Source organism: Ornithodoros turicata, chromosome 5 (assembly GCF_037126465.1).
Source record: "Ornithodoros turicata isolate Travis chromosome 5, ASM3712646v1, whole genome shotgun sequence".
Taxonomy (NCBI): domain Eukaryota; kingdom Metazoa; phylum Arthropoda; class Arachnida; order Ixodida; family Argasidae; genus Ornithodoros; species Ornithodoros turicata.
Window position 1 is genome coordinate 35,276,124 of NC_088205.1, and position 13,380 is coordinate 35,289,503.

At 47.0% G+C, this 13,380-nt stretch overlaps 1 protein-coding gene across 2 annotated transcripts in view; it reads left to right on the forward strand.

Moving 5' to 3' along the window:
• The first annotated feature begins 2,655 nt into the window (after positions 1-2,655).
• The window catches only part of LOC135394345 (uncharacterized), a 37,285-nt gene continuing 26,560 nt past the window's right edge, over positions 2,656-13,380 (forward strand). The window contains exons 1-4 of one of the 2 annotated variants that reach the window (XM_064625044.1): positions 2,656-2,876; positions 4,349-4,403; positions 4,462-4,571; positions 4,721-4,757. In XM_064625044.1, the coding sequence (XP_064481114.1) occupies positions 2,732-2,876; positions 4,349-4,403; positions 4,462-4,571; positions 4,721-4,757 (347 nt within the window). In that variant the 5' untranslated portion in view covers positions 2,656-2,731. The remainder of the gene's footprint in view (positions 2,877-4,348; positions 4,404-4,461; positions 4,572-4,720; positions 4,758-13,380) is intronic. The other variant, XM_064625043.1, reaches the window with a different exon arrangement.

Sequence of the window (13,380 nt, forward strand, 5' to 3'; positions counted from 1 at the left end):
CGTGGACCGATCGGCTATGCAACTCTGGTTGCGCAACCAGAGCTTCCCCGTTCACACAGTGCAAACTGGTTGCGCACAAGTAAAGTTGCATCATGTGAATCAACCCTAAGAAGGCAAAAAACGAAAATTCCAAGACTAATGCTGCCATAGGTTGGGGAGCTTCGTTTATGTTTTATGTTATGGTCGACCTCACACCGACAATGGCTTTCAGTGGTTTGCTCTTCGCAACGATTGCTTGCAGAGCCCCGACCAGTGAACTCTTGCCTTGCATTCTAGCTCTGTCCTCTTTTTCCTACCTAGCCCTCATTCACTGCTTCGCGTGCCCTGCTCCTGTTGAATGGTTTAGTAGCGATTCACTTCTCAAGATTGGTCACATGGGCAAAAGTGCCAAAAACAAACACAGTAATGCCCGTGTCACACTGGAACGACTTTTTCTTCACCGACCGCCGACACCAACACGATACCGACGCCGACACCAACAGTCGGCAGACAGAGAGCTGGCCGATTTCGATGTCACATTGGACCGACAACGACTACTGACACAAACAACTGAGCAAGTCGGCCCAGTGTGACTGCGTTCGCCGATTTATCTGCCAACAACGTCGGCCGGTCGTGTTGCTCGTTTTGGGAGACGGCAGTTTTTTCGCCGACATGGGGATCTTCGATTATCTCGTGAAGCTCTGGGTTTTCAGAGTTCCTTTTTCTTCCTTAATTTCTGTATGTTGTAAGGGAGTAAAACTGCTCTCTTTTTATGTGTTTTTTTCTTCTTCGCATATCTTCTTTTTTAGTGTCCGCGGACATGGAAGTGTCCACAAAAAATTGCTAAAAATTCGGAGCACTTGCCATTGTCAGCTGTCTGTGTTTCCTTCCATTTTAGTTTTGTCTCTCTCTCTCTCTGTGCTAGATCGCGTTAGGCGATTTCAGATATTGCCCTTGTGCTCCGCACGGGATCCCTCTGTCGCCCAAGTCACGCGCATCGCGCCGTGGGAAATGGTTTGCATTTGTGCTTGCATGCCTGTTACTCAAAGGAAGAAGGGAAAACCGAAACCGTTTGCGCTCTTCTTCTGTCTGAGTCATAAAAACTAAATCCCAAGGTGCAGTGGGGCATTCGCAACACGGCGCTCTCTGGCGGGCCATCCATGCAATTTCCGAAATCGTCTATTTAGTTTGTGGGCAGATGGAGTATGTTTTGCAGGCGATTCCGACAGCTTTATACAGGGCGTCTATATATTTTACGACATTTCTTGTTTTTGTATTGGTGTCGAGACGCCGTATTAGAGGTCCAACTTTGGCAAGAAGGCGCTCAAATGTGTTCGTGTCCATTCGCAGCCACCGGCGATAGGTTGCTGTGTCCTCTAATGCCAGCTCGCGCAGAAGGTTTTCGTAGCACCATAGGCGCTTCCTGCGGAGAAGCGACTGTCTACTCCACTCCCTTCTCCGTTGTGGTGCGCTGACTTCGTCTTCTAGCGCAAAAATTAAAAAGATTGCTGCGACCGCGTCATCTATTACATCGTCTGCCATCCCGATAGAACGCGCAACTAGCAAAACGCTACGTGAATACGCATGCGCGCGCGCCGTCGTTTGTCATTGTCGGTGATACGGTCGGTGCAGTGTGACTGCTGTCGGCGTCGCTGTTTTGTTGGTCTCACGAGATACAGAGGCTGCCGACAAAATATCGTGTCGGCCACCAATTTGTCGGGTGTTGCTGTCGCTGCAGTGCGACTGTGCAGCACACACCGACGGCCCCACCAACGGTGTTGGCCGACAAATCGGTGTCAAATCGTTGAAATGTGACACGGCTATAAGTCATATAGCGTGGGCGGATAGTTTTCAACGTGCCGGAGGGGGCTGGGGCACAGGATCACATTGATGTGAGCTCAACCTCAACGTAGTCGTAGTGTTTCCGCAAAAACACTGGCCAACAGACTGACCCGCACGACCCACCAGTTTCGGTTTTGGACGTGGCACTCCAACACCCGATGAAGCATAAATGCAGCATGAAACGGAGAGGGCCTAAGCCTAACGACGGCGGGCATTCATTTTCGATGCCAAATATTGCTGCAGAAACAATCCAGATCTTTTGAGACAAGGATAGATACCGATAAACATCCTCCGAAACAGAACCTTATACCACTAAGCAACATCGGGAGACGGCTCCAAAACACAGCACCTCACAGCAGGTTGTGTACACACACATCCTTACTGACACCTCAACAATTAGCTCAGAGAATACCCTTTTGCGGTAACACTGGAGGCTGATAAAGATTTGTTTGTAGAAGTGACGAAATGTACCTACCGGATGGTATTTCCAGTGCGCATACGAATCCACTGTGGGATAGGTCGATTTTGTTTCAGCTTCTTGGCGAGCTTTTGCTTTATCCTGAACGTCTTGTGGGCAGCCTAAGAAATCGAGCGAAAATGTGAACAATCAAATGACTTCACTCACACAAGAATGTAGCTGTAATACGAACAGTAGCAACTGCACAAATATTTTACTGAAATATCAACACAAAATCAGGATGAACAGGTCCAGCATTTACCATTCCGCCTGCACAAAATCGCTTCGAAAAAGAGAAAGGCAAATTGGCAAACGTAGAATATCCTCGATATCAGAGAGATCGAGGACGTCGAGGATATGAGGATATATCAGGGAGCGAGGGTAAAGCACTTGACAGGCAGTACCCGCTCTTTTTGAAAGATCGTCGACAGCTTTCTATTTTCTATCGACAGCATGGCGTTGTCAGACAAAAAGGTAGAAGACATGCAGCGCTGCACTGCCGGTCTAACGATGAACGGCACCACCAATATTCTACATTCGACAACGGTAGAAGCTTTACTAAAGCAAGTCTATGAGGTTCACATCAGCGTAACAGAGGGTACGACCCGCTCTTTCTTCCTTTTATTGTCGTCTGTGAGTATCTCGATGTACCGAGTGTTGTCTGTAATGTTCTGCAACAGAAATATGCTGTAAAACGATGGTTAAGTAGCAAGCCAGTATCTATGGTGGCAAAAACCTTTGATGAGGGCCAAAAAAGGAGAGAGACACACACAGCTACGGATATCCATATACTTAGAACCCTGAGATTGAGAGAATAGAAAGAAGACACACACGAACACGTGTCTCAAGCACAGCTGACGTTTATTACATCACATGCTGAAGAAGAGGAGAGAAAATCTTGCTTGGGTAAGGCATATCCAGTACAGAGCCGTAGCGATAGGGGGGCGAGAGGGGCAGCCGCCCCGGGCGCCCTCGCCAGAGAGGGCGCTGAACGGCAGGCCCTGGCAGGTTGTTTGTACAGTATAAAGCGGTAATGAAGAGAATTTGAATTTACGATCTCGGCAGTGCGAATGGGTGTTTTCTCTTCTTTGTTTACAGAGCTTCTGACGGCAGTGAGCGATGGGGGCGGGGGCGCTTCGCGTGTACCCTGCCTCGGGCGCATGTACTCGCCTCGCGACGGCTCTGATCCAATATCACCTGCTCGCCTGCTTTCTCACCGTTCTCTCTGTACATCTAAGGAGCTTACCACAACATCATACTTAAAGCACACAGAGGCAAAAGGGGTCAGAAGGGGAAAGTGACCAACTTTTTCAAGGCTGGGGGTAAGGTCATCGACAGATTGCTAATACAGACCCCACAGCCCGCGATGGAGAGCGTTTCTCTGAGGAGCCTCCTCTGTTGGTTAGCTTCTTTGGCCATTGCAAAAGTATCTTCCCACAAGGGACAGTAACCCTTGGACAGCTCCAAATGTTTTACAAATTCTGAATAGTTATCATTATTTTTTACTTTTACAGAATGTTCTCTTAACCTGTAATTTAAACGTTTTGTCTGGCCAATGTAACAAAAACTGCAAGCAAGAGGAATCTGATATACAACTTTTGATTAACAAGAAACAAATTTGTCTTTGTGGTTCTCACACCTAGCAACAATTTTTTGGAATGGAGTGAGGGCACCAAGGCAAAAGCCATTTTTGAAAACAAGGTTTACATGGAACTTCCAAGCTACAGCACGTTATGATAACACGGTCCTACAACCCCAATGGGAACCCGGACCGCTTGATCCGATATCCGGGGCACATAATTGTCACCCAAAGTCACCTTGTCTCTGGCTTTTTTTATCATGGAGAAATATGCTGTGTGACTGTGAATAAAAGTCTAGAGCCAGGCACTGAATGGCATCACATTTTTGTTCTTCAGTGTGGCTTACCGAAGGGACTATCCGAACAGCTCACGAAAACGCTGCAGAGCACAGCCTGACTGGCACTTCAGTTTGTTTCTAGTCAGGCGTGACAACACAAACAGTAAAATTGCGAGTGTTATATGTGTGACCATTATCGTTTGCATATGACAGCCCTACAGAAACAAGTGCTGCAGCTGACCGAACAACTGTCCGCTAAGGAGCAAAGGCAAGTGTCGAATCTGTAATTATGAATTGAGTGTAGCGTAATTTATTTTGTTGAGCAGAGCTAGAGGCCCATGTGGGAAGTGTAACAATATTCAGAAAGCGTTTGAAAAGTACAAAGCCAATCATCACGAGATTGTAACGAAGCAGGAATCCAGAATTCGAGCTCTTGGTGAGTGATCCACAGAAACACACATGCATATGTGCAGCTTATTTCTGTAAAAGATGTATTTCTGCTGCATGCTGCTAAATAATGAATTGCTGTATAGTAGTTGCTTGTAAGCAAAAATACAGTGGTTTCAATGCAGCTTTCTGTTGCAGAGCGCCGTCTGTCATCTCTTGCATCTGTGGATGAAAGGTAAGTTCCAGTGCTGACAAGTGTGTGTGGGTGGGCCCTGAGCCTGCCTGAAGGGGTACCACAAAAGATGCATCCCTGGAAGAAAGCAGGAGCATTAGCTCGGGTCTGACCATTATGGGCTTGGGCCTAGGTTGGGCTCGAGCCTCTGTTTCCCCACTGTTAGTTAGCCACGGTCAACTTTTGCAGCCCGCTACACTAGGCCTACAGTCACTATATAAGCTTATATAGTGACTGTAACTGGGCCAGGTCGGGTAGCCTATCCATTTCTCGGGCTCAGGCCGGACCTGGACCGGGAAACCTAGAAATTCTTCAGGCTTGGGCCAAGCCAGGTGTGGAGCTGTTGGGACGGGCCCAGGCCGGTAAATCATAGGAAGGCTGGGCCTAAGAATGCGGCCCGTGCAGTACTCTAGGGTCTTTTAGCGAACAGTAGGAACGCAGTGACTGGCAGAACCTGGCAGAACACAACAAGTGTCAAATATTGCTGAAATTTTTTGTCTGACTTTTCCAACTCCAAGATGTTTGTTTTCACATTGTCGAGAGCTCTAGGCGGGTCATGCTAAAGATACTGTAAAAACCCTGTAATTTTGCTACCTCAATGTTCTGCTAATTGGAGACAGGGCCAGACCTCTGCAAAAAAACTCATGAGTGTGGTAAATCACAATATGCACAATCACCGAAGCAAACAGTCTGGCGTGATTGCAATCATTTTGACAAGGCCCTCCGATTACCTTAAACAAGGCAGATGCAACAAGGAGGAGGAGGGCAGTTATTACGGTTGCGCTCAGCTGTCATCTTATCTCGCTGGTCCGACCAGTGCAATCACACTGTGGCGCCCCACGGCGGTACAAAAAAGTAACCACAATACAACGGAACTATGAAATCGCGTGCTTCATGTAATAATTTCGTGAGTGCGCCATCACAAGCTGCGGCGCTTTAAAGGCCAGTGCTCTTTGCTTGAAGTTGAGACATGTCGCGTGCGTCCACATTCAGAAAAGGTTTGTCGCGGATATGTTTACTTTTTTTTGTGGCATGATCGATTCTTTTGTATCATATCACATATCGATGCCGATGCGCATCTGTTGTACTGCGAGAACCGTTGGTGTTTCGTTAGATCCACATCGTTATGTAGCCTCACGTTTTTATAACAGCTTCCACCAGGCTTTCAATAAAATTGCAATTAGTCCTGTCGCCAGAACACTAGTTTGTGTGTACACAAGTTCCCCTGCACGTCACTTGTGGGATGCAAATCACTATTAAACGTTTGAAGCACAATATTTCCGGAGCCGGCGACAGAGCTGTGGCACAATGTCTCTGCAGTTTGCTACATTAAAGGTTGTAAAAACGACCAAACTTCGCACATTTTGCGAAGTTTGGACACTAAAATTCTACATTGCACTCGTTTTGGTCGTTACCGGCCTCAGCGGCTCAGTCGGTATAGAGTGCTCGCCTTCTGATCCCGAGATCGCGGGTTCGAACCTGGCCAAGTACTCCAGCAACTTGGTGGCAAAGTACAAGTTGCTTAGACACGCCATCTTCCGCGAGAGACATTAAATACGGGGTGCCGTGTGGTGAGCTTTCATCTCACGTTAAAGAACCCTCAGGTGGGCAAAAGCAAAAAGCAATCCACAGACCGGCTGCTTTGGCGTCGCTCATCATCTCAGTTGTCTCTTGACTTAAACCCCCAATTATTATTATTAGAGAGTTTTAGTAGATCGTACGCAATGGCGATAGCATACAGGTCCCGACAAAAGTTTACGGAACGCATTCACGGACACCAATTCAAATCACGCTTTGAGCACATTCAAGAGATACCGAAATTACTACGGTGTGTCGCTACCAGAGCACTCGCTCGCCCCCCTGAACGAGTAAACGAGCCGGTTTCTGCTCACCGGTAGGGTGTCGCACCGAGGAGGAAATACACCGCTCGTGCGTTCCGTAAGCTTTTGTCGGGACGTGTACGTAACGGTTAGCGTTGGTGGTTCTGCGCACTGCGCGAAGCTCCCTTTCTGTTATGGGCATGCGCAGAACCATCAACGCTATGCCTTTCGTACGCAAAGGTGATAGCGTACGATGTACTAAAACTCTCTATTATTATTTTGGTCGTTCCTGTGCCGAGGACTGGAAGCCTGCTTTTATTGTCAGTATTGTCTCCTATATATCAGAATTTACAACCAATAGACTGTTGCTATTTATGATAACATACCCCTTCTCCCCCAAAAATGAAATAGTGCTTTTCTCTCATAGACCACTCCGGTATCATATCAGCGATAATACAGCGTCAGCCGCTCGTGATGTCGGGTGGGTGTGTTGTCGCTATCGTATGAGTGCACTAACCAAGCAATATGCCCCCATGTCAGCAGGTAAACAGCCCAGTAATAATGACCCTACCACCAAGAACCACCACAAGACCAACTTCCGCCATGGACAGGATGACTGTGAATTGCCCCACCCCTACTCTAGAAGCCTGTCTAGAGACTGAACAATAAGAAAAAGTACAGGCATAGAATTTACACACATACTCTTCACCTTTAGCTATCTAAATATGACAGGTAATTTATTCAATTGCAGAAATGTTGTGCACTCAAAATTCTACAGAAAAATTTTAAATTAAAAGAAAAAAGCTAAAGTCGCTGCAAATGAAGGAAGACTAAGCACCATCAATAAGCTCAGTGACTAAATGTTTTACTGGTGCTTCATCCTTTTTTCTTTCTATCCTTTTTTCGTCTTGACTTATCTCTAAGACACCTTACACTAGTTACCCTGAAAAAAAAAAGCTGAAGGACTCCTGCTGTCTGGCACCCACACTTGGGGAGGCGACTGGGGCGGCTGCCCCTCTTGCATCCCCCCACTACCTCCGGAGCGGCTGTGCTGCTATCACCTTTACAGCTCTTTGAGCTTTTTTTTTTTTTCTTTGAGCTCCGCTTGTTATTACACACACAGCAATTTTCCTCTTTGCCTTTGACTGAACCAGACCGAATGTAATGAGGTTGTATTCTTAAAACTTGTGGCGAATTCGCTTGGTCAAAATGTGGCAAAACAGCCAAGCACTCAGAAATTGCTAGCCTTTTGCCCACGCTGGGTCACATGACAGATGCCACCCGAACATGAGTGCCAGGAATCAAGCGGTTTTAGTCGCCTGGATCACGCTAGGGGCATCGCGATCACTCATCTTTGGGTTTTGTCGTCTGCTATCCCACATAAACTTCGATGTGCGGGTCAATGTGGGGTCCTCGCCACACTCATGGTGCGGATGTGACGACACCGGATATAGTTGGGCAGTCTGCTACCAGGTCGTATCGAGACCAGGCAAAGAAAGTGCGAACTGGCAAATTCCAAGTGCTCGGAAAGCATCACGCGAACATGCAAAATTGCTGCGCTTTGACGAAACTAACATGACTGCTCAGGATCTGGCAAAAGAAAGTTGCCATGAAGCGACCACCCGAATTCGCCATTAGAATGCAACTAGCAGATTCCAATGCAATCTGAACTACACCTTTCTATTATTTTCATATGGTTTTCGAAGTTTCATGTTACGACTGTACAGAACAGGAATCTATTTGCATTGCCTACTTCAGAACATTTTGCATCCAGATCACACCTTCCCCCGGGCACTGAACACAAACCTAGGATTACCAAACTGTCCGGGTGAAATCTGGACAGGTGGGAACCATAGTCAGACCTCTGATGTATGCTCAATGACCGATTTTTGTTTTTTAAATAGAACTCCGGAAAATGCAAATACCTGCAATGTCAGGACTACCACGGTATAGAACTTGAAACCCCAAAGCTATTGCCTCTCTCATGGACAAACATGCAGAAAGCACGCTAATGAAAAATATGCAGTCAACGGCATTGATCGTTGAGCGATTTTTGTGACGTATTGCAAGTAACATTATCAAATTTTAATTAAAGGTAATTTAGTTTCTTGAATTGAACTCTGAAATGTGCCAAGCCAAGGGGAACATTTTCTTGCAAAAAGTGCATTGTGGATTTGCACATGTGCACCATAAAATACACTATCTAGTGCAGTTGTAGCAGTTGGGAAAATGTGTGAAAATGAATAGTTTGAGAAGCATATTTGCTGAGCCAGGCAGCACGGCAACCCTGCTCCGACGCAAAGGAGTCAACCGCGAAATATGTGTTGTATAGCAACGATAGCAATTTCTTTTCTGTTTTGTTGGTATGGCGGTTTCCTGCATTGTGGAATGTTGACGAAATGTACCACAACGCACAAAAACCTCCATTTTTCTGTTCAACCACAGTGGAAGATAGTTAGGGAGTCACTTTTTCGGGTTAAATGCCTTTCTTAGATTCGGGGGGTAAAAATCAGGCGCTATTTTTAAATCTGTAATGCGGGGATAAATCGGGCGATAATTGTGCTTTCGGGTGTTATCAGGTGTTTTTGTTTCTCCTCTTGTCTATTAAGTCCTTTCCTAATGTCTCTCTTTTTCATTCTTTTTTTTTTTTGCGAGATCGTGACCTTCCAGTGGTAGTCCCCGAAGACGTAGACAGTGTTGACACACATGGGTGTATTGCTGGGAACGAAAGTGACCATTCTTACATGTGTTGCATGTGGCCACCTTTGTTCATCTTCAGTGGAAACATCACTTGAGGATTTCATAGTGACCGGAATTCGGGGAAAAATCGGGTTTAACCCGAATTGGTCGGAGGTCAGTTCGGGGGGGAATAACCGGGCAGAATCGGGTTTAGCCTGAAAAAGTCACTCCCTAAAGATAGTGAGAAAACTTGTTCATGTGGCCTAATAAGTGTTGTTGCAGACGGAATTGTCCCCTCTCGTCCGTCGTCCTGTGTGAATGCTCAGCGGGGACTCCTTGATTCACGTGTAATCACTTGCGCCGAAGCGGATTTCTCCCTGGTTCGGTCCCTCATGTGAACCCGCCCTTAGTTTCAGTTGCCTTTCCCGCAGCTGGAAGCTTCACATACGGAAGTTATGCGTGCTGCCACCTGGGAATATGCTGTTGTGGGGGCGATGTCTGCATAGATACGTGAACAAAATTTTCATGCGAGCTTTGTTGCTTGGACTAGGAAATGGACTGTAATTCTAGGAGCAGAAAAGCATGCTGGTCTACGGACAAAGCGGGCAGCATAACCTTGACTTCCTGAGCTCTTCTCTGTTGAACTCCACAAGATGCCCCTCAAGTTTACGTTGCACACTTCTGCTATTATGCTATGATCAATTTCAAGAAATTGCACATAATTACAATGAATATGTCGGGCACAAATTGTGCACTTGTCCACCCAGCGGCGAAAAGTAGGCATCCCCTCCCTGGCTAGTTTGTTTTTCTGGGCGTCCTTCAGAGTACTCGAGTGGAGCTTTTGTCATTCATATACAATACAAAGTGAGCAAGCTTACCACACTTGCAGCTCAGTACAGAAAGGAAAAACATGTTAATGTATTGAAATGGTTAGGGTAAAGGACCTAATGAGTAATGTCCTGTATGTATTCCCAATGTCTCTTGCGCAGTGCATGACACTACCTAAACACCATATTTTAAGTGTCGGAGAGTTGGACTTTTTTTAAATACTAGCTACATGTCATAGTTCTGTCTAACATGTCTTTACTTTTGTAAGTACGCCTTAGATGGCAGAATGTGTTGAATTTTGTTTGAAAACAAGCCATCATCTTGATATACAGGGTGTCCCAGAAAACGTGTCATTGAATTATAATAAAGAAACTACACCACCTAGAATCACGCGGTCAACGGCATTTGTTCTTTACTAGGTTTTTGCCACCTCCTGATGTGAATGTCATCTAACTTGAATATTATTATGTCAATTTTTACGAACTGAACTCGAAAATTTGCCAAGTAAAGGTCGCTTTTTTATCCCATCAATGTCACGTTTTCTGGGCACCTTTACTGGCACTTGCCCCGTGACAGCTGTTAAAGGGGCACTCGCGGAATGGAAGATGTCATTACCTTAACACCAACACAGAAGGAACGGGATTCACTTGTTGTGTCGTTCATTATTTACCAGCGAAAAAGTTCTTACGCTTTCCCTCCCTCTCTCCTCCTCCTCAAAGGCCGACAATGGGAGGTTGTCTCTCATTGGTCTCCTCAAAGGATTTGTGCAATCATCGTGGGAGATCGTTTGAGGAGACCAATGCGAGGCCTCTCTACAATGTCACGCTTCTTGAGGAGAAGAGGGGGAGAGAGAAAGCGTAGATTGCGGTTTCTTTTGCTCACAAATTGCGAACGATGCAACGGATGAATACCGTTCCTTTTGTGTTGGTGTCAAGGTAACAGCATATTTCATTCTGCTAGCAGAGCCTTTGCACTTTAGCGCCCCTTTAACCGTGTATTCACACAAGCGACATTCCCGAGAATATTTGAGTGGAAGATGCGCAAAGCGTCATTGCTTCCTGCTGTCACGTGAGCATAGGTGGGCATTTTGGTGAAACATCGCTCGCCCTCACGGCCCTCACAAGCACAAGCCCTCACAAGCACAAGCCCTCACTCGCCCTCACTCGCCCTCACCCTCACCGCCCTCACGGGCACATGCCCTCACTCGCCCTCACCCTCACGGGCACATGCCCTCACTTGCCCTCGCCATCAAGGCCCTCACGGGTACATGCCCTCACTCGCCCTCGCCATCACGGCCCTCACGGGTACATGCCCTCACTCGCCCTCATCATCATGGCCCTCACAAACGCAAGCCCTCATTCATTCATGAGGGTCTTACCCTCATGAGGTCTGAGGGGCACCAGGTCTGTGCGAGTGAAGTCATCGGTGAGGCCTGAGGGGTGTGATGTCAGTATGAGTGCATTCAGAAATTAGGTCAAATGACGCATGCGAGACGTGTGCAAGTTATGAAGGCACTCACACATGAGGACTTCAAGAACGCGAAGCCTGTTGACGGCGCTCAAGCCATGAGGCCTATGGTGAGTGCACTCACCGATACGGTTTAACACTCAAGGAGTTGCAAAACCGTATGAAGGCTCGTATATGACTGATAGCAGTGAAACAGATTATAATGAATTTTTACTTTTCTTATGTGGGGGGGAGGGGTGGACAGGGTATCTATTTATTGGTAACGAAAAAACTAGAAGGAAAGGTCGGCAGGGACCACTTTGTTGTGTTTGCGGCGCAGCCATCTGAAAGGTGTACATATAGGCATGATGCAGTTTAAAGGGGTGGTGTGCACGTTTTTAGCAATTTCGTCTATGTCGCGCTGGGAACACAGCGAAGCGTCCTGAGCAGACCGGTTACTTGGTCATATTGTTCCTGCGACACAACTACCGGCAGGGTGCACTTTAAAGGGCTGGTGTGTACGTTGTTAGCAATTTCCTCTATGTCGCACTGGGAACACAGCGAAGCGTCCTGAGCTGACTGATTACTTGGTGATATGGTCCCAGCGACACAACTTCCCGCAGGGTGCACTTTAAAGGGCTGATGTGTACGTTGTTAGCAATTTCCTCTATGTCGCACTGGGAACACAGCGAAGCGTCCTGAGCTGACTGATTACTTGGTGATATGGTCCCAGCGACACAACTTCCTGCAGGGTGCACTTTAAAGTGCTGGTGTGTACGTTGTTAGCAATTTCCTCTATGTCGCACTGGGAACACAGCGAAGCGTCCCGAGCTGACTGATTACTTGGTGATATGGTTCCAGCGACACACCTACCGGCAGGGTGCGCTTTAAAATGCTGGTGTGTACGTTTTTAGGAGTTTCCTCTATGTCACACTGGGAACACAGCGAAGCGTCCTGAGCCGACTGATTACTTGGTGATATGGTTTCAGAGACACACCTACCGGCAGGGTGCAGTTTAAAGGGCTGGTGTGCAGGTTTTTGGCTATTTCTTTGTACATCGCGCTGGGAACACACCCAATATCAAGTAATCAGTCAGCTCAGGACGCTTCGCTGTGTTCCCAGCGCGACATAGACGAAATTGCTAAAAGTGTGTACACCAGCCGTTTAAAGTCCACACTGCCAGTAGTTGTGTTGCTGGAACCGTATCACTAAGTAATCAGTCAGCTCAGGACGCTTCGCTGTGTTCTCAGCGCGACATAGACGAAATTGCTAAAAGTGTGTACACCAGCCCTTTAAAGTGCACACTGCCGGTAGTTGTGTTGCTGGAACCGTATCACTAAGTAATCAGTCAGCTCAGGACGCTTCGCTGTGTTCCCAGCTCGACATAGACGAAATTGCTAAAAGTGTGTACACCAGCCCTTTAAAGTGCACACTGGCGGTAGTTGTGTTGCTGGAACCGTATCACTAAGTAATCAGTCAGCTCAGGACGCTTCGCTGTGTTCCCAGCTCGACATAGACGAAATTGCTAAAAGTGCGTACAGCCCTTTAAAGTGCACACTGGCGGTAGTTGTGTTGCTGGAACCGTATCACTAAGTAATCAGTCAGCTCAGGACGCTTCGCTGTGTTCCCAGCTCGACATAGACGAAATTGCTAAATGTGTGTACACCAGCCCTTTAAAGTGCACACTGGCGGTAGTTGTGTTGCTGGAACCGTATTACTAAGTAATCAGTCAGCTCAGGACGCTTCGCTGTGTTCCCAGCTCGACATAGACGAAATTGCTAAAAGTGTGTACACCAGCCGTTTAAAGTCCACACTGCCAGTAGTTGTGTTGCTGGAACCGTATCACTAAGTAA